At 37.1% G+C, this 27,086-nt stretch overlaps 1 protein-coding gene across 1 annotated transcript in view; it reads left to right on the top strand.

Annotated features, from left to right (window-relative positions):
* LOC108438823 (dedicator of cytokinesis protein 2) overlaps positions 1-2,241 on the top strand; it is a 127,861-nt gene extending 125,620 nt beyond the window's left edge. The window contains exons 51-52 of the mRNA XM_017716894.2: positions 891-1,039; positions 1,190-2,241. Of these exons, the coding sequence (XP_017572383.1) occupies positions 891-1,039; positions 1,190-1,261 (221 nt within the window). The 3' untranslated portion in view covers positions 1,262-2,241. The remainder of the gene's footprint in view (positions 1-890; positions 1,040-1,189) is intronic.
* The last annotated feature ends 24,845 nt before the right edge of the window (positions 2,242-27,086 follow it).

Here is a 27,086-nt window from a genome sequence, read left to right as displayed (position 1 = left end):
TTTCTCAACTTTCATAGCAGACAAGCAGTGGGCCACTCCTCCCTGCAGAACAGTTCCAGTTCCTTGATATTCTTGGGTCTTTGGTATTCTTGTGGTCTGTCCTCTTCAAAACACAACAGGTTTTCATTTGGGTTTTAATCAGGAGACTGAGAGGGCCATCACAAAACTCCCTTTGGATTGGGCTCCTGAAACCATTTCTGTTTGGATTTTGATGTGTGGTTGGAGTCATTATTTTGCTGAAAGATCCACCTGTGGCCAAGTTGCAGCTCTCTGGCAGACGCAGATAGATTTTAAAATAAAATTTCCTGGTATTTAGTGGAATTCATTATGCTATTGATTTTCACAATTGCCCCTGGACCACTAGCAGCAAAACACAAAGCATCAGTAATCCACCGTTTTTAGTGGTTCTGCAGTCTTTTTTTTCATGACATTACGTTTCATGACATGACGTTTCATGACATGACGTTTCATGACATGACGTTTCATGACATGACGTTTCATGACATGACGATGGTGTGTGTAACCAAAAATTCAATTTTTATCTCATCTGACAACATCATACAATTATATTTATAAACATTGTGCAATGCTCAGGCACTGCATTTTGTGGCTTGTCCAGAAAAAAAGAGCAGGCATTTCAACTATACTGTGCAGTTCTGAAACTGTAATCTCTGGGTTCCTCTTTGCCTCTGTCTTCTCACTGTATATTGAGACACTTCCCGGCAGAAGAAGAATGTTTGAAGCATTGAACGTATTTTTTTATTTAATATGATTGTTTTTTTGAGTGGTGCCAATAATCGACTTGTACATATGAGCTCTTCAGAACTGTATAGCATTTCTATAAAATCTTTACTAACTCATTCACACACTCCTCCCTTTATCTATTATAGGTCTGTCTCTGACCGTAGCCAATGGTAGCGAGGAGGTGGAAACAGCCAGGATTAGACGGGACAGTAAGAGCATGTCTGTGTGTCTGCCGTCTGACCGCACCAGTGATCGGCGCTCAAAAGGGGTCATTAACCTGCTCTTTAAAACTCGGGTAAGTTAAACAAGCCAAACACTGTACATGGATTTGAAGTCCTGTTTTGTCTCCTTAACTCCTGTTAACTCCAGAAACCCTTAATGCCACAGACTGAATCTGTTCATTTATTCATAATTTTCTCAAACTGCGTATGTGTGTATTTCACAGCTGAGCTCGAAGCCTGAAGAGGGAAAAGCAGCACCTGACTCTGCTAGTGAGAAAACATCCACCCGTTTTTAATTCTTTTAATTTTTGGTGATTTGTTGTTTCTGGAATATAATTTCTACACCTAGAAAATATATATGGAGATGTGATTGATTTTGTATTTTCAAGTGTAACTTGAATAATATTAGTGGACTGTGGAAGGCAAAGACAACCTATCTGCACCTTTGGTCATAATAATATTAGCCTGAAACTCTGTACAGAAAATGCCGGCGCTTTAGTGTTTTGAGAGCTCTAATAACGATGAAGAAATGATTAAATGAAATGAGCTCACATTCTACCTGAAACCTAATATTTTCTAATGTTGATAAATGAAGAAATAATCCTCAATGCATCATCGCTGTTTCTGTCAGTATTAGAATGTACATGTAAATCTGATTTATTGTGTATGCAAATAACTTTTTGGTATGTTTGTCAACTTTTGCATATTACTTAAACATAAGTAATGTTTAATGCATAATGCAGGTAAGGTAACCAGCTAAGGAGCTCCTTCAGGGTACTCTGAGTAATCCTTTGCAGCCTGTACTGTAGTTAAAGGCAGTGACACAAGAGGAGAGGTTTCAGCCTCTGATGCTAAGTAGAAAAGTCCTTACATCCAGTGCAGAACCACAAAGCTAAAAATTCCTTTTTGCCTGAAGGTTTGTATTAATAATATATTCCTGCAGAGGTTGTAGATATGTTTTCATGCGAGCGAGACCTATTACACAACACAATGCTCAAAGAGTTGTTTGAGGAAGTCGTGCTTCTCTGTACTCAGCTCATTATCCAGGTAGCTTCATGTGTTTGATTAACCAGGTAATACATTTCAGTCAGTATGATTACAGTGTTTCCATTAAAATGCAGTCTTTAATGTTGTGAATGGTGGTAATATTATATCAGTTGATTGGTTGGAAAAGGCTAGACTGCATGTTAATGTTATCTAGCTTTGCTCTTCGTTTCCATCTGTAGCTGGTAGTATTTTATTGGCTGTTGTATAAATAAAAGTCAGCTCACTCTAATGTTGTCAGTGTCTTTTGTCATCATTGCAAATCACCACTGTGAAGGTCTCCAAGTAACTTTACACAAGAAGGCAAAAACATGTTTAACTTTTAATGAAAGATCATATAAAGACATGGTTATTTCTAAATGATTATGAGGTGATCTTTTTTTTGTCTATTCAGCATAAAATTTCCACGCAATGTAAAGGGTTACTGTGTTCAATTTTACATTTTTCTTTGCAGATGGGACTAAAAGCTGCCTCAGTAAATGGTAGATTTTACTGATGGATCTCATTTTCAGCTCTTGTAGCTGATCATTTAATCATGTAGTGTAGATTTTTCAATGTTGCTTTCATAATACACACAATTAGATCATGCTTTTTTGTCTGTCATCCTATGTATAAAACACACAAGTAAATGAGTGGATTATAGTTTTATTTTATTTTATTATATGAATGTCACAATATTTACAAGCAGTGTTGTACTATAACAAATGTACTACACAAGTAAGTGTAAATTAATACACATTTCCTGAATTAAACTATTACAGTGTACTTCCTAAATTCCATTGCAAAAATTACAGGACATCAACTTCAGGATGGAAACCAACCTAAAGTCATACCCCATGTGTGCAATGGCATTAGTCACAAGAGCATGTAATAATTATTAATATACTCATTATGTTGAAAATGAAAACATTGGTCAGTGCTCATTTCTACAGCACATCATTCTTATAGCTTTCTCTTACTGTTAAGGTGGTGCAGTGGTTATGTCTCCTAGACCCCCATGATGTACACTGTCTGACAAAAGTGAGCATACCCCTCACATTTCTGCAAATATTTTTTTATGTCTTTTCATGGGACAACACTATAGAAATGAAACTTGGCTTTAACTAAAAAGTACAACCCCAATTCCAATGAAGTTGGGACGTTGTGTAAAACAAATAAAAACAGAATACAATGATTTGCAAATCCTTTTCAACGTATATTCAATTGAATACACTACAAAGATAAGATATTTAATGTTCAAATGGATAAACTTTATTGTTTTTTGCAAATATTCACTCATTTTGATTTTGATGCCTGCGACACATTCCAAAGAAGTTGGGACAGGGTCAACAAAAGACTGGGAAACTTGAGGAATGCTCAAAAAACACCTGTTTGGAACATTCCACAGGTGAACAGGTTAATTGGAAACAGGTGAGTGTCATGATTGGGTATAAAGGGAGCATCCCTGAAAGGCTCAGTCGTTCACAAGCAAGGATGGGGTGAGGTTCACCACTCTGCGAACACCTGCGTGAGCAAATAGTCCCAACAGTTTAAGAACAATGTTTCTCAACGTGCAATTGCAAAGAATTTAGGGATTTCATCATCTACAGTCCATAATATCATCAAAAGATTCAGAGAATCTGGAGAAATCTCTGCAAGGAAGTGGCAAAGCAGAAAACCAGCACTGAATGACCTTCAATCCCTCAGGCGGAACTGCATTAAAAACCGACATCATTCTGTAATGGATATTACCACATGGGCTCAGGAACACTTCAGAAAACCACTGTCAGTGAACGCAGTTCGTCGCTTCATCTACAAGTGCAAGTTAAAACTCTGCCATGCAAAGCGAAAGCCATATATCAACACCACCCAGAAACGCTGCTGGCTTCTCTGGGCCGAGCTCATCTGAGATGGACTGACTGAGAGTCCACATTTTAAATTGTTTTTGGAAATCATGGACATCGTGTTCTCCAGGCCAAAGAGGAAAAGGACTGTCCGGATTGTTATCAGTGCAAAGTTCAAAAGCCAGCATCTCTGATGGTATGGGGGTGTGTTAGTGCCCATTGCATGGGTAACTTGCACATCTGTGAAGGCACCATTAATGCTGAAAGGTACATACAGGTTTTGGAGCAACATCTGCTGCCATCCAAGCAGCGTCTTTTTCAGGGACGTAACTGCTTATTTCAGCAAGACAATGCCAAGCCACATTCTGCACATGTTACAACAGCATGGCTTCGTAGTAAAAGAGTGCGGGTACTAGACTGGCCTGCCTGCAGTCCAGACCTGTCTCCCATTGAAAATGTGTGGCGCATTATGAAGTTCAAAATACGACAACGGAGGCCCCGGACTGTTGAGCAACTGAAGTTGTACATCAAGCAAGAATGGGAAAGAATTCCACCTACAAAGCTTCAGCAATTAGTGTCCTCAGTTCCCAAACGCATATTGAGTGTTGTTAAAAGGAAAGATGATGTAACACAGTGGTAAACATGCCCCTGTCCCAACTTCTTTGGAATGTGTTTCATGCATGAAATTCAAAATGAGTGAATATTTGCAAAAAACAATAAAGTTTCTCCATTTAAACATTAAATATCTTGTCGTTGTATTGTATTCAATTGGATATAGGTTGAAAAGGATTTGCAAATCATCGTATTCTGTTTTTATTTATGTTTTACACAACGTCCCAACTTCATTGGAATTGGGGTTGTACTTAGCTTGGTTAGCTTGTATAGCAGTAAAGATTTACTATCCACTGAAAATAACACAACCATTAATGTCTAAATAGCTGGCAACATGAGTGAGTACATCTCACAGTGAACATGTCCAAATCGTGGCCAATTGTATCGTTGTCCCTCCCTGGTTTCATGTGACTTATTAGAGTTACAAGGTTCCAGGTGTAAATGGGGAGAAGGACTGTTAAATTGTTGTTTTGGGTACAATTCTCTCATACTGGCCACTGGATATTCAACATGGCACCTCATGGCAAAGAACTCTCTGAGGATGTTAGAAATAGAATTGTTACTCTCCAAAAAGATGGCCTAGGCTATAAGAAGATTGCTAACACCCTGAAACTGAGCTACAGAATGGTGGCCAAGGTCATACAGCAGTCTTCCAGGCCAGGTTTCACTCTGAATAGGCCTCGCCAGGGTCGACCAAAGAAGTCCACGTGTTCAGCGTCATGTCCAGAGGTTGGCTTCAAAAAATAGACACATGAATGCTGCCAGCATTGCTGCAAAGGTCGAAGAAGTAGAAGGTCAGCCTGTCAGTGCTAAGACCATACGCCACACAATGGATCAACTCAGTCTGCGTGGCCATCGTCCCAGAAGGAAGCCTCTTCTGAAGCTGACGTATAAGAAAGCCTGGAAACAGTTTGCTGAAGACAAGCAGTCCAAGAACATGGATTACAGGAACCATGTCCTGTGGACTGATGAGACCAAGATAAACTTGTTTTGCTCAAATGGTGTCCAGCATGTGTGGCGGTGCCCTGGTGAGGAGCACCAAGACAACTGTCTCTTGCCTACAGTCAAGCATGGTGGTGGTAGCATCATCGTCTGGGGCTGCATGAGTGCTGCCGGCACTGGGAAGCTGTGGTTCATTGAGGGAAACATGAATACCAACGTGCACTGTGACATTCTGAAGCAGAGCATGAGCCCCTCCCTTCAGAAACTGCGTTCACTGTGAGGTGTACTCTAATAAATCTACACTGCTATACTAGCTGTACACTGACTAGTTAGCCAAGTTTCATTTCTATAGTGTTTTTCCATGAAAAGATATAATAAAATATTTGCAGAAATATGAGGCGTGTACTCACTTTTGTGAGATACTGTATATACCATGCAGCCCTTACATTTTGTTTATTTCTCACTTAGCTTATTAAAGAAAGTGGGGAAATTCTGTTAAAAAGTGCAGATTCCAAGCTTTCAGTCACCACCCACTCATTCTATAGGGAAATGTATGTTTTTGACATTAAAACAACTGAAAACAATAGAGAACAATACAGAGTGTAAACCAAATATATGTGCAGTTCATTCACTATGTATTATATTATTATGCTACATAACTCTAGACGTCTAAGCAAACACTGGAAAGAGCAATGCAAGTCCACTCACATGTCTAAAGCAATGAATAACACACGTAACTCTTGGCCTATTTTACAGTCACAGCCTTCAGTCAAAACCTCATAAGCAACAGGCATTTGATGTGTTACCTTCCAAAACTGGTAGCATTGGATTTCCTGAGATAACTGAATGTAGAAAATGTCACAGATGCACCACAAGGTTTCAGCCTGAAGCTAATATCAGTTTCATCAAATCTGATTATTTGACTTCCATTGTAACACACCAAAACCTTGCGTAAGTCTTTAGACCTTTCTATGGTCTGGTGATGTCTGCAGCTGGTTTCCATTAGCATAGTTTTCCATTATCTGATTATTATAAAACCTCTCACTTTTTTGTGTATTGAAGATATTCAGTGTCTTAGATTTAAAGTTGTAAAGCTCAGAGGTCAATTTCACTGCTTTTCTCCATTTAAATTGATGCCGTGTCTTATTTATTATAGCATATTCACAAGAAAATAAACACTAGAATGATTAACAGCGCTATAGCAGTACTTGTGCTTGAAGAGTGCAGGAATTTTAAAACTTATTTGAGGTAGCTTCATAAGAAATAAACTGTTAAGTTTCACAAAGAAAACAATCTTTGCTTCAGACACATTCCTCCTTAGTTTTGGTTTTTGTATTTGTAGCTAAATTTATCATTTCCTGACCATTTAATTGCACTTGTTGATGTGCAACATCCCTAAGAACGGACAAATCGATAGGAATCAGAATCATACAGTATATAAAGAAAAACTGGCAGCAAACACAATATTTGTGCTATATTAATAACAGCTTGACTATTGGGTGTTTGGCCATAAACTCTGAGGAAAATACATTAAGTACAAAGTAAGTCAAATTGTTAAGTAATTAATTAAAGCAAAGTGCAAAATAAGGATCTAAGTGCAGGCAGTCAGAAAGTGCAGTCACTGAGACAGCTGGACAGCTGCAGTATATAGTACAGCACTAAGCAGAACCGAGCGGCGATCTTACGTTATAGCAAGCAAGTGATAAGATCTAACAAAGGTCTGATTTCAACATGACACTTGCCATCAGATTACATGGAGAGAATGAGAGCAAGTCCTTATTTCAGAATGGGTCCCATTTGAAGCTGATGGCTCAGGTTACAGAAGGATGTCCATTCGTTTAACATGTTTCTGGGTGCTTTTAAAACTCATTCATAATCTGTGTGGCATTATACTGCAGGTCTGCTCGTAGGAAGCAAGTAAGCATCTGCGTAAGTGTTTTAGGAGCATTTGTATCATCCAGAGTATCCTGTAGAACAGCTGCTGAGAGTGAGCAGTATGCTGGTATGTGGGACATTCTCTGGAAGCTCAAGGTTGTGTTGATGTGTGAAACGATTCTACTGGCTTTAGTTTTATCTCTGATTCTCTTGTGGAAGTACTCTTCCTTCTGGGCTTCCGTGAACCCATGGATTTCTGTGACCTTCTGGATATATTCTGAAGGTATTGCACTCGCCGCCCTTGGTCGAGAGGTTATCCAGAGGAGGGCAGAGGGCAGTAGATTACCTTTGATGAGATTTGTCAGCAGTACATCAACTGTTGTAGGCTTGTTGGGGTCACACCAGTTAGTATTGCGTTGGAAATCTAGAGGAAGATGATATTCATCCAGGCCATCAAAAATGAGTATGATTCTGACCGTATTCAAATCGACCTGTTTTACTTCTGGGAAGAAGTGATGCAGGAGCTCGGTTAAACTGACATTTTCCTCTTTCTTCAGGTTTAAATCCTGCAAAAGAAGTGTGAGGATCAAATCAATCTCCTGGTTGGTTTTCCCTTCAGCCCAGTCAAGAATAAACTTCTGTAGACATACGGTTTTGCCAATGCCAGCTATTCCCTTGGTGAGCATGGTTTTGATATGCTTCTGCTGTTCAGGTGGTTGTTTGAAGATATTCAATTTAACTGGCAGCTCTTCTAACTTTACTCGCACGGACATTGCCTTTGGCTCTCTTATTTCATGTGCAGGGTTTCCTTCTTCTTCCTCTTCGTCTTGTGTAATGTAGGGCTCTGTATAGACATCATTCAGTAAAATGGGATTCCTGTGTTTTTCTGCTTTTACAGAAATGTACTTCAGCTGCTCTTTATATCTTTCCTTTAGTTTCTCCATGGTCTCATTTAGGATGCTCACTGCAGAGGACATAAAGACGGAGTAAACCCTTGAATATGAAGAAACCCAAAAAAGTTTTGAATGTAATGGAAAAACATTGTAAATGTGTAAACATATAAAACCATATCCCAATTATATAAACAGTCATTACCATCACTGGGCTCTGGAATTACACACTCTGTAGGCTGCTCCGAGTCCGAATGACTAGAACTAGAACTAAGAGAAGGTATTAACAGAGGGTTTAGAGATTACAGAGACAAAGAAATAGAAGAAAGAATAAAACAGTTGTTAACTATAGTTTTAGTCGGGAAAATGAGATTCGACCACTATGTATTTTTAAATACCTTATATTGTATCTTTTTTTTTTTTTAGTGATACATTACTTGTCAAGTGTTGCATCTGGTTTAAGTTACCTGTCAGTACTTGGGTGGTCATCCTTCAGACCAGAGAAGGTTTCAATGGAATCAAAACTGTCTTCTTCTGAGTCTGCACTTTCTTCATTATGCCTGCAGGCACTAAAAAGATTCACGCAGTCAGTGCCCACTTGCTTACGTTATGCCACTTATAATATTAATTAGAAGATGTCATATGCAAAAGTTTAAATAGCCCTAGTCAGATCACATGTTTTGTTGATAAGGGAAAATAAGATAGTACTTCCTCTATAGGGAACAAACTTAAAGATGACATTATGTTGTGCACTACAACATCAACATGTTGAGTTTAACATATTTGGGTAAATACATATAGCAAAAAATATGCCATTATTTTTACATAGGCCACATTTTAGGTTTTGCTTGTTCCCAAATATGTTACATTTACCAGATAAACATTAGCTGTGTGTCACAATGTGCAGAAGTGTGTTCTCTGTAGAGGATGTTTATTTTGACTTAGAAAACTAAGATAATATGTCATTTGACTTGGGGCAACCAAATTACAGTATGACTGTAATGGGCATACATATGAATGAAAGGATCTGTATTAAATCTAATTTTAAAATTTATTTTGAATTTGATTTTAAGTGTGGAAATTGGGAGTATAAATCTCTGACTTCACAATAATTAGATTTGATTTTAAATTATAAGAAATTATTCAGTGCATCATGAAAGTTCACAACAATTAGATTTGATTATTTTGTTATGATAAAAAACAAAAATACGACTGGTAGAACTGTAAAATTTCACATAAGTGAAACAGTGGCAATAAAACTTTGCACTTTTAAAAATTTACAAAAAAAATGTATAATTACCTTTTACAATAAATGAACACGTACATCATGCATTGCAATGCAGTTTTACATCCTCTACCCGGCTCTACCTCACATTGCCCGTACATTTCACTCTTAATGCATAAAGGACTGGGCTCAGGTGACAGGGCCATATTCCCCTCACAGAGATCATCTCAATATAACTGACAGCAACTGCTAGTGAAGTGACTCAAAGTGTAGCCTTCAGTAGTTTCATTTCAATATAATTACCCTGAAGGTGCTGTAGTGAACTCGGGTGGATGATGTTTTGAAATGTTGCTCTTCATATACTGGCTGGATACAAAGGAATCAGCTTGGGCAGACCGGGCTCTGAGACAGAAAAAACAGACATATCTACCTTGACCAAATATTTATTTTCATTTTTTCAGACTTCATTTGAAGCATATTTAGAGGCAAATATAGTCAGTACATTTAATAGAAGTAAGTTATGTGTAAAAAATTACTACTTAAAAATCTTTTGATTTTTATTTATTGATATTGTAGCATGTTCGAGAAATCCTGTGCATGTTTATTCTGGGTTAATGTTCTCCGGCGGTTATTCATTGAGTTTATTTTGATTAGGACTTTTATTTTAAATGGCCGAGTTAGCCCACTTGCTGCGTTTATGCCAGTAGAACAGGAAAAATGACCACAGTCATTTAATAAAGCACACAACTTGTGCATAAGCTGTGGGTCTCCTTTAATAGTGGTAAACTCTACAATATGTATTGTAGCATGGGCACAGAAGCTGAATCAGAAGATGCCATTTTTCTGCTCAAGGAAGTTCTCTTTAATTACCCAAAGCAGAAAAGGCCACTAAATACAAGGGGAAAATAGCGGGGAAGGTCACCACTAGCCATATAACATACGGTGAAGACTAAAACCACATTAACATTAACCCACAACAGAGCAAACACATGTTAAACCAACAACAACAACAGTACTGATGTCCTTTTGAGCAGGTGGGAGTGCAGGTCCAGACATTACCTTGCATGCTATGCCCAATGAGCTCCCATAGACCACTGAAGTAGTGCATTATTCTGTAGTCTGCATTATGCCAATGCAAGAACTCCAGGTCTAAGCTTGATTCCTCTATTGCCAAAATTATCTGGCTTTTTCAAAAAACCACCTCTATCACTCCCTCTAGTAAATAAAAATGTTCAGAACCCGATACGCTTTGTCCTGTGTACATTCTTCTGCTGAAGATCATTGGATCCTCTAAAGTATGAGCTCGTTAAAGAATTGTAATACAAATATTGCTACATGAAAGCTAAAGCTACTGTTCATTAATTGCACATCACTAAGCGACATGAAAGTAAGGCTTATTGAAATGTCCTACTGTAGCACATATTTATAGGTTTGCTCATAAAATCCCTCTAGGTTGGATATTTTGATAGTCCAAAACTCCTTATCAAAATACTACCAGCATAAACACTACAAAGCTGAATTTTGCTTTTTTTACCAGCTTCTTGTTCAAATGTTTCTGTTTCACCTCAAATGGTGCAGCAGGTGTGATTAACACAAACATTAGTGAACGGGACAAAACAGCACTGGCCTGTTGGTTCAGTGAAAATGCAAAAAAATGTTACTGTTACTGTTCTGCCCTGCGATGGACTGGTGACCTGTCCAGGGTGTTTCCTGCCTTCTGCCCGATGACCACTGGGATAGGCTCCATCACCGCCCAGTGACCCTGAGGGAGAAGCGGCTTAGAAAAATGTGTATGTGTACTGTTAAGCAAAAACAGAGCAAGCTATTATAGTATAGTCATTATAATGCCTCAGGCACCAGAATGTAACCGCTGCACCATTTAAGTTGGAACAGAAAAAATTCAAGCAAGAAGCTGGCGAATGACCTTATTACAAAATGATACCAGCATTAAAAGAATAATTACAATATTTTTGAAAGTAGGGAGTAAGCAGTAATACCGAGCTGGGTGTGTACTAAATTTGCCTGAGTGCAGGAACATGTAAAATAAACACGTGTCTTGTGGATGGCAGGTTCCCTAAAGCTCTGTTTTTTTAAAACTTAATTATTGCCCTAACATTGGATAAGGGCATTTTCAGGCACGTAGCTATTTGTTTATAGCTGTTGCAATTACATTGATTTGTGAAGGTCAGTGCACTTTTATCTCATTTATTTATTCTTTATTTTCCTCATGCTGGCAAATGACTGTGGAATTTTGTCCTCTGTGTCACCCCATATTGATAACTCAGAAAAACAGGAAGTCATGAGTGACCACTTCAAAGTTACAAAACAAAGCCTTTTTTCATTACCTTTTTACCCATCTGTACCAAGAGTGTCAATAATTATGCAGCTGACATTATTATATATTATATTATAATTATTAATCATTGTCTTGATTAAGATATAGCAATAGTGCATAAATTAACAAATTACATTGTAACTTTTTTTTGACACTAGGGCACCTAAGATTAATACAGTTTATTTGCATGTGGATTACCTGGAATTTTGGAAAGATGAATTCACTGTCCACGGAACAGATGGCGTCATTTTTAGTTTATGGTGAGTGTTTCTTTTCTCTGATCTGCTGTCTCTGTGGACATAAATAGTCTTTGCTTAAATATTTCTTTTCATTTGTAACTACATTATTAGATTAAATATTGGAAATATCCCCACCCATATCCCTTACACAAACATGCACAATCACCCTGACATTTTTTATATGGTACTTTCCACATCTCTACTGTTAGCTGGGTGGCCTGACATTCTACAATTCAAAAAACTCTAACTGTTGTGCTAAAAGTGGCGCTGAGCCTAGGCTTTCAAAGCAATTTGAGTGAAAACAGAGAACAATAACACAACATCTAACTGCCAACATTTAGAGCCACAGGAGCCATCAGAGTCAGTTTGGTCAGTACTGCATTTCAGTAGCAAAACGTGGGAGTGGTTATATTGTGCTGGATCCTGTTACTCCTAGAGTTATTCCAAAAAGAGATAAGTGCAAGTGAGTTATTACCTATGCTCTCCTTTATTGCTGTCTGGTTTACTCATAGACTTTTTCTCTGCTGATCCGGCACGAGATGCAGGCGAGACAGATCTATCAGATCCAAACCTTAAGAAACAAAAATGAAAAAATGAATACATCATCCCAGTGAATACAACTGTTATTAGTTTTGGAAGTTTTGAATGAAAACATGGATTAGTCTTCTTTTATAAGCTTAAGTTAGTGTTCCATCTTCAGAGAAAGAGAGGCAGCATTAAAATAAATAAATAAATAAATAAATAAATAAATAAATAAATAAATAAACAAACACATTTTAGAAAATGTCCATACAGCTCAACTTTGGACAGAACAATGTAGGCTTCAAATCGACCAGCACCGTTAATTAGCAATAAATTAATTTCACTTACCCCGAGTCTTTTTTCTCAACCTTTTGGTGGTCCCGGCCCCTGGACTTTGAGCACACCATCTCTGGATTTGTCCTGTGAATAGTTGCCAAAGAACAGAGATGAGAACTTATATGCATGTAGCAGGGGGTATGTTTTTGGTAGGTGTGGTCAGGCATAAGACAGTGGGTTAATGAAAGTTTCTGGCCCACTTTTAAGAACTAGATCTGTTTCATGGCTGTCAATATCAGGGCTGACCGCAGTGTGAGAACCAAATATCAGAATGCATGTTGTTTTGTTAATAGATGATGTGTTCCAAATCAGTGCGACACACTCTGGGTACAACTTAAAACACGTGAGGTTCAGATTTCTCAGTGTGGGTGTGTTTAGCCATGGAATTCTATTGAGAGGTGTCATTTACCTATTATGTGGGGTAATCAATGCTGGTTGGAGATAGGAGTGCATGGTTTCCCTGCTCCATTCTCTCTCTCTCTCTTTTCATCTTTCGTGACATTGCCATTAAAGTGAGTTTCTGATGAATGAGCATGATGATGCAATATTTATTGTTGTACAGTATGACTACATGGGTATATTAGACAGGGGCTAAGATAAAAACTGGTTCACATTTGTGTCAAGTAACTTTGTAATATTTCCATAGTTATCAGTTAAGGTGTTACCTTTGAGGTTTTTATTTTATTTTCTCTCTGTCTTTTCAGGAAGTGGCAGTGATGTAACTTGTAACAAAGACTAAGATCCACCCTACTCAAGTTCACAGTGTCGCAGCATTTGAGCAATGAATTGGACAAAATATGAATAAATAAATAAATAAATAAATAAAAACTCTAGTTGCATAACAGATCTGTACACCATGATCACTAACGTCAGAAGCCAGGTCATGATTGCTTAGCATAAGGTCAAAAATTTGTTAAGTTGCCAGCAATGGCCAGCAAGTCCTTTCTTTAACTAGACTGTACATACATCTCCTAGAACTTTTACCAAATAAGACAACTCAAATGAATAGTACTTGCTCTCTTCATGTCTTAAACGAGTAGTTTTTCCTATAGGTTGTGTATGAAGGAAAAGACCTTCTGTTTGAGTATATCATCACTTCCTAAATAAAACATGTATATCCATTTTTTACACCAATTTTTAGAGTGTGAAGATTTTGTGATGTTTCAACATGTAAAATGTACTCAAATTAAAAGTAAATACATTTGTTCCTTCTCCTGTCACGTTACTATACTGGAGATCATTAATTTCCTTTCATGCTCACCCTTTTTTCACTGCTTCCAAGTCTGGGGCCTGGAGTTGGGAAAGATCCATCTCTGCCTTACACTGTGAACTCAAATAAAAGAAAGCCTCAGAATAAGTTCAGAGGTATGCCCACAGCTCCACGTCTTTAGGAAATACTTCTTATATCCAGTCATTCAAAACATATTATGCATTGATTGTAAGATCTATTAATTGAAAGAGTAATTTTAACAGTAACCATCCATCAAAGTAATGTAATCATTACGATAAACAGGGGTTTAAGCACAAGGTCAAGAGTGAATCTATTATAACCGTGCAAAGTAATTTTCATTGCCAGTGAACTTCCAACAGCTCAGACCATTTGTCATTGGTTCCACAGCACTGGATGATCTCTGAAATTGTATTGAAGGAGCTCTGAGTACAGTGACACCCAAAATGTTCAATTGAGTATGGGATGAATTTGACTATGGCGTTGATGTCCGTACAGATGGAGGAGGTTCATATTGAGCACTTGTAAAGTTACATAGTAAACTTTACACTCACTTAAACCATTTACAATTTACTGCATTGTTCTGTAAAGATTTACAAGTGAAATTTGTATCACATATACATTTATATACGCAACACATTTGCATTGCAAAATGATACAGCACTGCATTTGCGGTCATCATTTTGACCTGGCTTCTTCCTTTACATTTACATTTACGGCATTTGGCTGACGCTCTTGTCCAGAGCGACTTACAATTTGATCATTTTACTAACCAACCACACCTTTCTTACCATTCACTCGCTTACAATAACACCGTGTGACATTTGAGACGTGGAGGTTGTCTGTTTTCACAAGACAAGAAGAAACCAAAAGACCATAGAAAAACACCAAAGAACATAATTGTCCTACATTTACAAGACTCACAAACACACAATGCAATATACGGTACACATAAAATTATATAATATTACAGTAAACAGTCCAGACACAGGTGAGACAAGGGCAGGGGTGTGGTCACCACTGAGACACTTCAGAGTGAGAATATAAAGGGTTAGAAACTCTATGACACACTCAGAGATTTAGCACACACCTGGACCTGAATATACACACACCAGCCACTTTATTAGGTGTTCAGTTGCTTGTTAGCACAAATAGCTAATCAGCCAATCACATGGCCGCAACTCAATGCATTTAGGCATGTAGAGGTGGTCAAGACAACTTGCTGAAGTGCAAACCGAGCATCAGAATGAGGAAGAAAGGTGATTGAAGTGACTTTGAACATGGCATGGTTGTTGGTGCCAGACAGGCTGGTCTGAGTATTTCAGAAACTGCTAATCTACTGGGATTTTCACGAATAACCATCTCTAGTGAATGTAAAATATCCAGTGAGCGGCAGTTCTGTGGAAGAAAATGCCTTGTTGATGTGAGAGGTCAGAGGAGAATGGGCAGACTGGTTCGAGATGATAGAAAGGCAACAGTAACTCAAATAGCCAACCAAAATCTCTGAGGAATGTTTCCAACACCTTGTTGAAACTATGCCATGAGGAATTAAGGCAGTTCTGAAGGCAAAAGGGGGCCCGACCTTTTACTAGCAAGGTGTAACTTATAAAGTGGCCAGTGAGTGTATACTTAGCATAATCTCAAAGACATTTTATCAAGCTACATGAATTTTATGCTTGTAAGATAAATATAAATAATCAAGTTGAGGCCTGTGGAAGAATTTATCACCAAAACTAATATAACCACAATAACACTAGATGACAGATAGTGTTAGTATTTACACTGTACAATTATTACACTTATTCTACTTTTTGGGGGTCAGAATGATAAGCACAGTGTTGTTTACAGTAATTTCCCGCAGGGTGCAAGAGACGGTTCTGATGCTTGATAATAGAGAATTTATCTTTATTTTACATTTAGCATACAAAACTGAAAGTGTAATGGTGGTAATAAATATACCAGGTGATGAGGCTCATTAAGAGCACAGAGTGACACAGCACCAGAAAAAACGCAGGCACAGCATGGTGAACAATGAGATAGGATACTATTGGTTTTTGTGTGTGGGAAGTATAACAGGCAGCAGTACAGAGAAGAAAGATGTCAAAGGGGGTTGCCTCAGCTTTTTTCATGAAGCTGGTTCATATATACTAGTTCACATTTACCCCATTAGTGCCAAAATCAACAATCTACTTTTATTTTATTTGTTAGCTATTCGTTTATTTATTAGCCTATCGCTGTATAAAATCTAGATCTTTTTCTCATACACAGTATATTATTGATATAAATGAAGACCTAAATTTTTGAGCAATGCTTAAAAGAACCTTAATCTACAAAATGTTCTGTATTGCACTTTTGCTTAATTCTGTACTTTCTATTTTTCCTGCAGTTTCTGAGTGGACAATAAAACACTTTTGCAAGTTGCTCTGAATAAGAGCAGCTGCTAAGCGCCATAAATTTAAATGTAATTGTATTGCCCTATTGCCCTGTTGCATGAAAATAGAGATTCTTAATGTTTACATGGTACCAATGGTGTGATTCTTCATCAGACTAAAATTAAACAATCAGACTGCTGATGCCAGTCCCCATGTGACAATACATTTGTCAATATCAAAGGCATTACTTCAGTATTCTTTTATTGCTCATCTCTCTCTTTATTAGCGGAAGGCTGCACTTGTTGAGAAGAAGAGGAAAACATGGAAAAACTCAGATGTTGTGCTCCCTGGTTTTGGGTCAAACTATCATGAAAAATTTGCTGCTGATAACCCAGGGTTGAATAAAGAAAATGACAGAAAAAAAGGCTTATATCTTAGCTTAAAATATGATTACTAATAAGATTAAAACACTGATGTAACTGAAATCATTAGAAATATTATAGTTTTGACTTAGTTTTTGTGAAAATAGTTTAGTAATAGTTTTAGTTAGCTATAGAAACTGTGGTCTCACATAAACAAGCACAATGCCAAATGCAACTTGCCAAATATACAAAGTAGTTTAGATTAGGGTCTGTGGAGAAGGTGTCCAAAAGCAAAAATGCAAAAACTGTCTCAAACTACCTTAACTCACCCTATGACCACTGCGTTTATGAAAGAACCCCTGCACCCTTTTTTAAAAATGTAAACATCAAGACTTTTAGCTTGAAGCCTGTCTTCCTTACCTAATAAAGGTAGTCTAGGTTAAACTTACCGTTTTTTCACAAGAATCCAACAATTTTTAATAAACGAAACCCACAAAAAGCATTCAGAAGTAGTCTTCTCCCAGCTCGATAACTGTCCTGTGAAGGAATCCTTTGTTCAGTGGAAGAAATTCCAACTTGAAATAAAATCTGGCATGAGCAGCGCAGCAGAACAGGTTCTTCATGTTCATTTGTTGCTGAAACTCTGTCAAAGGAGTGAACAGGGCATGTTAATACTAATGCTAATAGCATTAACCTGAAAAGTTCCCTCCTTTATCCATCCCTCTAGCCAAGGGAGATAACATCAACATTGTAGCAGGGGACGATCAAGGAAGTTACTCAGAAACTGAATATTTCTCTGCATTCTTGCGTAACTGAGCACTTGACTGACATTCTCATGACGCACCATGACTGTGTGTACGTATGAGCTACTGTCCTTATTGAAATAAGATCATGTATTATGCAAATAACATAAAAAATGTATGTAAAGTATGTATAGTAGTATGTACATATATATATATATATATATATATATATATATATATATATATATAGTACAAATAATTGGGTCACCTACACATTACACCTACAGGACCTTTTATGACATCCCATTCTAAATCATAGGCCTGATTACAAACTTGATCCCCCCCTTTGCAGCTGCTCTTCTGGGAAGCTTTCTACAAGATTTTGGAGAGTGTCTGTGGGAATTCTTGTCCATTCATCCACTTGAACACTTATGCACAAACATGTTTTTTGTTTCCTTATTTCCTTATTTGCATTTGCATTCTCAATTCAGGAACTCGGTTCAAAGTAACAGGCAAATGTTCTCTTCTGAAATGTTTAGCTTGTGCAACAATATTTTCATTAATTTCATGTTTTTAGAGTTTAATTATGTACCTATTATACACATGTACATATTTTCACTTCATCAGGAAGTGTGAATGAGGGAAATCCATATATGCTAATACATGCCATACATTTGAAATTCATATATTGCCATGTTTCAGATTTCCAGAGTGCTTCACAAATAATAACGGTTATTTATGTATATATTTATATAACTACTGTTACATCACAATTGAAATACTGTGCTTTGTGGATTTTGTCACATTTGATCGTTTCCTGTTTTCTGATTCATCAATATGTGCACAAAACAGAACAATGGCTTCATCACTGCTGACTCTGAAGTTTCTCACATTCACTCTTACACGCTTCAGCCACATGAGGGCGTCACAGTTACAGGCCTGAATTTATTTCTATTGAAGAACTGTAATCTGTTCTTTTCATCACCTGAAAACACAAGATTAATCAGCAATGCTTTTTATTGCTGACTCTGCTGCTGGTCTAAATAAGGTGTTAACAGGGCAGCACATTAGAACTAGAAGTAGACACTATCTGTCAACCTCTTGGGTTCACAGTTAATAGTCGGAGCAGAGAGATCATTTCCTGCTGAAATACAAGTGAATGCCTCATGTTCAAAGCTGATATGAACTTAAAGGTCATTTAATTTTAGCAACTCCACTCATTTGACTAGGAAGAATTATTTGCATAGCACTTCTCCATCTAACACTCACTTAGCCGATCAGTAAATAAACACAAAAGCAGAAAAAAACAGTAGAAGCAAAGAATCACAACCTAGATACACAAGATGAAGCAGTGTTAGTTTCATAGTCCTGTTTTACAGTTAGAATTTTTGTACTTTCTTTATTTGTATACTGTTTTGTCATTTTGCCTTTCAGCCCACCATCAACATTGCATACACCCCCAAGACTTTTCCAAGACAAACTATTTGTACATTGTTAATTACACTGAAGGGTCCATGTCCTACTTTTTTTTTTTTGTTATTACCTTTAATGCTGACATATGTAAATGACTTCTGGACTGATCTGCTGCCCTGTACTGTGCCTCATTCCTGAAGCACACAAAGCTGACTGTGCACGGGCGAAACTGCTGAATAGACCAAATAGGTGTATATATGTTGGGTCTTGTAATATCGCAGAAACAACGGATTCAAACCATGTTGCTGTTGCAGCATATAGTCAGTGTATGGGTTGTGTAGTGGTATGTTTGGAACCCTTAACAATGTCTAAATATTACTTTTTATTTACAAACAAGTAAGGAACATCTGGTTTTCCATTACATGTGCCCTTTAAAGATGGATAATTTAGGAATGTTCAGACATTGGAGGTGCTGTAGCCACCTTCCAGAACAATTAAAAGAAAAGCTGTTATGAATCAGTAGAGGGCAGTGTTGTATAGTGTACAACAAAACAACATTTACAAACTAAAGGCAAGACAAGCCTCCAATCTTCTGAAACAGTTGTGATATACAGTCCACCCCACTTACTGTTAGCAAATTGGCCCTGTGATATGAAACTAATTCAGAAAATCCTACCTGGACCTTTAATTGGAATATAATCAGGTGATTAATCCAGTTTAAAAGTGACATGTAGTTATTGTTTTTAATATAAACTTATTATGAGGTCTCCTTATTCCAATACAGTTCTTCATTACATCTGCTTATTATGAGTCAATCTCTTAGGAATCCCTAGAGGGCAGTGTTGGGTTTCTCATGCAAGATGAGCACTTTGACTGACCCGGAATTCTTTGTTGTACATTAATCGAATGCATTTAAGTTACTGAATTGATGCAGAGAAAGATTGATGGATGAAAAGAGAGATAATGGACTGCCAGATCTGTTCAGTGTATCATGTGAAAGAATAAATTTGTGCCAGATTCACAGCTGAAGAGAAAATGATCTTGTTTACTAAATGTTAGCTTGCATGAACATAAGCCACTTTCAGGACAAATCATCCTGTAAAGCCTTTTGTTGTTGTTACTGAGTGTAATATTGTGTGTATGACCCCACATTCAGGTGCCCTCTGTGTCAGGGATGGATTACTTACTGTGCCCATGGACTTCTGATGGCCAGTAACCTCTGGTGGTCTTCTGTGGCCTCTGTGGTAAATAGTTATGTTCTTACATAAATGCATGTTTAAAGTAATTAAAAGGAAAAATGATGAAAAAAGTTTCTAAAACTTTTTTTTTATCAACCCTGGGTCTTAAAGGGGAATTCCAAATAGTTTTCAAGAAGCTAATATTTAAACATCACTCAGAATGCTTTGATGCAAAATGCTCTGCTCTAGAGGAACTTACTAAGTCACAACACTGGTGGTGATAGGAACCAGACGTGTAATGCCTCTAAAAGCTCCCTTGCAAAAAACAATTATGTGAACATATTTACAATTATGCTGCCAGATGTCTGACACATTGTTTTCTGAACAGACTTTTTAAACTTCATCGTTCACTCATAAAAATAATGGTTCTTCTTGAGTTCTTTAGGGAAAAAACTGTTGTATGTAGAGCCATGCACACTCAAATAACCTTTTGCCTTATTAAAGAGTTTTTTGCATCATGAAAGATTGATGGAGACCTTTTTGAAAGGGGTTCTATATAGCACCAATAAAGTTTCTTCTATTGTTATAATGTCAAGCTTATCCAAGAATCCTTTTTGGTGCTATATAGAACCATTTTCAAAAACGTTCTATATAGAACCATCAAACTATCTTACCGATAACTATATGACCCCTGGTTCCTATTAACACCACTGTAAAGAAATCTGAGTCAGCATGTTTCTCACCAGGGAACAATTTCACATCAAACCACTCTGAATGACTTTGTTTGCATATGGCTGAATTATGCAGAAATCATTGAAAATTAATTGAAGTCCTCTTTAAAAGTATTAACAGTTGCAGAAACACCCATAATTGCAATAAAAGCCCATCTGCACATACTCTGCTGACTTAATTAAAGTAGTTAAATGCTCCAAACACCAAAAATGTGCAGCAGGAAATAATAATGAGTAATAATAATAAATTAAAAATATTGCACATTTCTGCAGAATTAATAATTTTATATATTAACATTAAATTTTTACAGCACTGTTCAAAGATAACATAAACAAACAGAAGCAGTTTATACACGTTGTATTCAGCTCTTGTCTGTTTTATTATTTCTGTGTTATTACATCATAATGTGGGTCTGAGGGGCCTCCAAACACACTGCTCAGAGACCTTGTGAGACTGTTCCTGCTTTGTGTGTGTTACTATCACTAGAATCTTTCATTTTTGGAGCACTGAAAGAGAAACAGCAGATGGTTTGTGGGTGCTTTAGGATTTACTCTGAGTCACTTTCACTTTGAGCAGAATCTCTATCACTGAAACATATACGAGGAGAATGACAGACAGATAAACACTAAATGTCATGGGTTGTGTGTGTGTGTGTGTGTGTGTGTGTGTGTGTGTGTGTGTGTGTGTGTGTGTGTGTGTGAGAGTGAGTGAGTGACAGGCAGACTGCAGTGTGTAGAGTGCATGTGTACATGTTATCTGATGGTGAGTCAGGATATGGGGACGATGGCCTGAGATATCCTGTCAACAATCCTGCCAGACACACACACACACACACACACACACACACACACACACACACACACACACACACACACACTGTGTGTGTGTAATGCACTTTTTATCTCTCTGCTCAACGATCCTTATTCATCACACTTACACACCAGCACAGATTCAACCACCATAACTGACGTACAAACTACTCGATGTCTGTTTCCTCACTGCCCAGTACAGCCTTTTTTACACATCATTTGCAGTTTACTTTTATGTACCTATTATTCACACAAAAAAGAGCCTTAATTAATGTAGATAATTCGAAAGGCAGACAAAAAAGCATTTCCTAGACCAACCAATCCTCATAGGTGGAGTTCAGGGTTAATGGAGAGTATGGTGCCCCCTCTTGGCTAGAGTTTAAATAACTTAGGGATTAAAATCATGACTGAAAAGAATAACATGTCAAATGTCTTAGCTTTGTTCCGGATGACTAAATGATTGTATCTTACATTATTGAGGGTTATGTATTTAGTGTATAAGTCATATAAAGCAAAAAAAAAAAACCCTTGTTGTTTGTTTGTGTTAATGAGTGTACATGTAAAAAGTTTACCCCCTTTTAGTACAAGAATTATTAGTACAATTATTAGTATTACCACTATAGCATCACTGTAATATTTTGTTCTATTTTTGCTGATGTTATATTCTTGGTGATAGTGATAATAATTTTGGCTTAAAATGAAGCTTTTTACAGGTTCTTACAATGTTACACTCAAATTTACATGTATTACTACCGGATGTGAGTTTGATCATATATACAGTGCTCCTCTTAAAGTATTTGGACATTTATGCCATACTTAAAAATGTATTAAGTTCAACATGTTAGGAATCAAACCAAGCACTGCTTATTTGAAACAGATTATTCCAAGACTGTCATTTTCTTTTTGTTAAAGTATTCTTTCAAAGATGGCTGGTGTGTTTCAGATTGTTACATCCAAAAACCGTTTGTACCCTTCTGCTCCAGACTTTGACACTCCACCTCTGTTCTTACTGTACAGTACTCTTACTGCAGTCTGGTTGGAATTCTTCTTTTAACGTTAAACCATCAGTTTGATGATGTGCTAAAAAGTGTCTTTTTTCCCCTCTGGAACAAATATGTTTTTTTTTTAAACATTTTAAAAAGCTACATACCAAGGTATATACCAAAGATGAAAGTGATGGATAATACTCTTCTACTGCAAAACAGACAAGTATCAGACATGGACCAATGAAAAGGGTGTGTGAAAGGACATTTCACATAATTTCTATGAGAATCCACTTTGACATGTAATATTTTATCTCATCAACTTCATTGTTTTTTGTAAATACAAGCTCAGTCTGAAATTGATGCCTACAGAAAAGCTGGCACAGTGACAATTTAGAACTAGGAACACTGTGAAATGTTCAAAAAGAAAACTTTTTCAGATTAATTATAATTTTACCACTATCCATTTTACATATGGATAAATATAGATATTATACATATTACTTCCTCTTGAATAGAAAGTAAACAGGCTATATATATATATATATATATATATATATATATATATATATATATATACCACTGGTTCATACCATTTCATGTCATATATAGTTTCTTTACAATGAACCATTTCACATCAAACTTCTCTAAATGGATTTGAATTTGATTGCATCTTAGCAATCATATTGTTTTTTTTTTAGGAAATCCTTATAAAGGTTTAATAACTATGATTACATATAAGAATAAAACATTCTTAACTTTCATCTATGTTAACATATTGAGACTTCATGTTCATCATGAAATGTTCACACAATGTATCCGACAGCTGGCAAGTAGTGTAAAAAATAAAAATGATTTTTAATATGACGATGATATACTGATGGAGATGTATGAGCAATGCTGAAATATTAATCTTTGTTGGTGTTTACTTTTAATGCAGATGGGTGGGTTGTGTGTGTTAGTGTAGAAGAGAAAGTCTCCGTTATCTCTTCTGTGCTCTGTTGTGCTGATGCAACTATAATTTAATAAGGCGTCTAATCTGTCTTATCTTACTATCTCCAATTAGACACACACACACACACACACAAACACACACACACACACACACACACACACACACGCACACACACACACACACGCACACACCCAAACCTCCTGTCGACCACCTGCATCAAAGGCTTCTTTGCTTAAACAGTCTGAGAGCTGCTGCATTCATTTATATTCTAATGCCTGATTCTCTGATACTTCAAAGTATTGCCGTCAGTTTGAAACAATACAAGAACTAGATAATCAGAAGCACACACCCACACACATGCACACTCATACAGTCACATTGTATTGCGATGCTTACGTCTACACACTCTTGAACACACCAAAGCATAGACATACATCCTCGCGTTGTAATTTAAACCTCCTTTTAAATCACGCGTTTGCTGAAAGTCTGAAGAGGCAGGCAGCGAAATGCTCACAACTGAAAACAAACTGAGCAGTGCTCAACAGAATGGAGCCCTGTTCTCCCCAAGGCACACGCCATTTGTTTTGTCTCTAAGCAGCAATTTTCACTCAACTGGACAGAATTTTCTCTCTCAAGTTGTGTAAGCATTTCCTATTTAAAAGTCGATGGAGTTTTGTTGGCCTTAGAGCAGGTTTCAGCTTTTTCTTTTTATTCTGATGGGCCTGGTGATGTCACTCACAGATTGACATCCAGCTGCAGTCCCACAGTTCAAACCCCCTGACAAAGCCTCAGCTTGGGCAGAAGAAATCCCAGCTGGTGTAGAAGTTATCCAGCAAGCTAGCTGGCTAAGTTAGAAAATACAGGACATTAACAGTAACACTAGCTAAAAGTTTGTTAGTCAAAACAGTTTCAGATAAGGTATATGCTGTAGTATTGGGCTAAGTTAACTGAGATATGTTGGTGAGATATCAAACACTGAGATGAAGTGTGTTCATAAAGCGTTCCAGGACAGGTGTATGCTGTTTACATTATATGGCTGTATATATTACATTATTTGTCTAGCTAGCTACATTTTGTCCAAAACCAGCCCGACCGGAGGCACATCAAGTTTTGAGTCCAAAACTGACCTCAGTCTGAAACTGCTCATCATCCCAAAGTGCCAAATAAAACCTGATATGGTAGCGAAGAAAAATGACCATGCATGGACAATGATAGTCATAATTAGATCTATACACATAAAATAAAATACAATAAAATAAAATAAAATAAAAATCAATATAAAATAAGATTCAATTATGCTTAAATAAATTTGTTCTTCAAGCAACATTTTCAAACATCATCAAAAGCATCTTTAGTCTTAAGCTTTCCATCAAGCGCAGTTCTCATGGTTTGACTTCTAAACCTGGCCAGATCCTGTTGGGTTAGCAGAAATATTTTAATGTAGACACACAATTCTCAAACCAGTCTTCGGGACCCCCAGCTGCTCCAAATTTTTGGTGTAACTAAGCTCGAAACTTACCTGAGCCAAGCCAATAAGAACACTGAATGCCTACCACAAGTGTGTTATGAGCAAAAATGTATTTTGTTGAACTATTTCTACTGACTAGTTTCAAGGTTTTCAAACAGAACAGCAATTCAACAACTCATAATTTGTATCACACTTAACTGGCTGTGTGTTCAACATAAAGGCAAGGATCAGTGAAAAGCATCACATCGTCTGTCTGAGGAACTGCTGGCTTCATGAGGCTGAAGGATACAGGGGCTCAGAGCACAATGACATCATCAGGTCAGACATGGACATGTTTGTGCTTGTGCATGTTGTGTACTGGAGGACAAAGAACTCATTATTCCCTCTGTTTGCATAATTCTTACATCAGGTTACATTTTATGCCCCTTGAATGGGCAATTAATACAGGTTTTGATGGGAAAGGGTCAATTCCAGGTCATGGAAGTAGTACCGCTATATCACGTAAAAGGTATACCAATGTAAAAATAAATTAAATATAAAAGCACATATTTATCCATAAATGTGTTTTCCGATTTAGCTTAAGACAATAAGCCCAGCTCATTTCTCCCTCTCCCTCTCTATCTCTCTGGAATTACAAGCACTGATTGAATGAGGTATAATGAGTTGTCCTTGTTTCCACGGTTACTTCAAACCTCAGGGCACATAGTTTAACCATACAGTAACCGTCTTGTGTGCACACAAACACACACACACACACACACACACACACACACACACACACACACACACACACACACACACCCACAAGTACATACTCATGAGTACCCCTTACCAAAGAAATGGACACACAGAATAATGCAAAATGGCCGTACCTGGTTGAAGGTTAATGCACTGAGCAGCACAGAGATTCTGCTCTACTGAACTAACCTCCGTTCAACAAACTAGACAGTATATGTTTCTAGAACTTTAATTCAAACACACAAATAACAATCTATACAGCATAGTTTTCTATCTTCATAAATCTATAAACACTATTTAACAATACACAGTATTTTTACTGTTTAAACAGTATTCTTCTTACATCTAGTGTAGTCTCGACAGTGAGCTTAAGACCTATCTGGTGTCTGAAGATTTACACTAGAGCTATGAGCTAATGCAGCTAACAAGTAATTCAAGCTTATAGCTACCTGTTAGCATTATGCACACATCCAGCTATATGCAAAAGTTTAAAAGCTCTTGTCAAATTTTGCATGTTTTGATGTTTTTTTTGTTAGTTTTGATGATCTAAACAAAAAATAAGCTAACACATCCTCTACAGAGAACAACATACGGTATGGTTTCTGCAAATTTTAGTGCACTATTTGTTCATTTGCTGAGTTAGATTTATCAACATACAGGGAAAAAACGAAATTATTAAATGTACCATAACTTTTGCATAGGTCATATTTTTAAGTTCAATTCAGGCAGATAAACAGCAACTGTCTACACAGTAATCTGACGACAAGACTTTTGCACGTCATCCATCCATCCATCCATCCATCCATCCATCCATCCATGCATCCATCCATCCATTTTCTAAGCCGCTTCTCCGTCGGAGCCTATCCCAGCAGTCTTCGGGCGAAAGGCAGGATACACACATGTCATCATGTTTTCTTCAAACTGTCTTACACTTTTCTAAAAAAAAAAGGAAAAGAATAAAAGAATGTGAATTGTTTGGTACTTCTGTCCATTTTTATTAAGAGCAGTATGCCATGCAGTGTCAGAAACCACTGACTTTGACAACAAGTGTTTGAGGCATATAGTGTGTGGTTTAGGCATACAGTTTACATGAAGCTAACCTGGTAGGCTTACATTACTTCTTAGCAATGTTAGTCTCACAGCTCCAATATAAAATTAAAGGAGCTAAAGAGTCCCATTTATCTCTGGCTAATTAACTGCATTTGGAGTAAAAGGGAAATGGTGTAAAGTTCATTGGATAGACCACTGCTTTGACACACATTCAAGTTTATACCAAACAAGATCTGAACAAGAACAA

The sequence above is a fragment of the Pygocentrus nattereri genome, chromosome 11 (assembly GCF_015220715.1).
Source record: "Pygocentrus nattereri isolate fPygNat1 chromosome 11, fPygNat1.pri, whole genome shotgun sequence".
NCBI lineage: Eukaryota > Metazoa > Chordata > Actinopteri > Characiformes > Serrasalmidae > Pygocentrus > Pygocentrus nattereri.
Note: the sequence above shows the minus strand (reverse complement) of the source record. Positions and strands in the feature narration are given on the sequence as shown.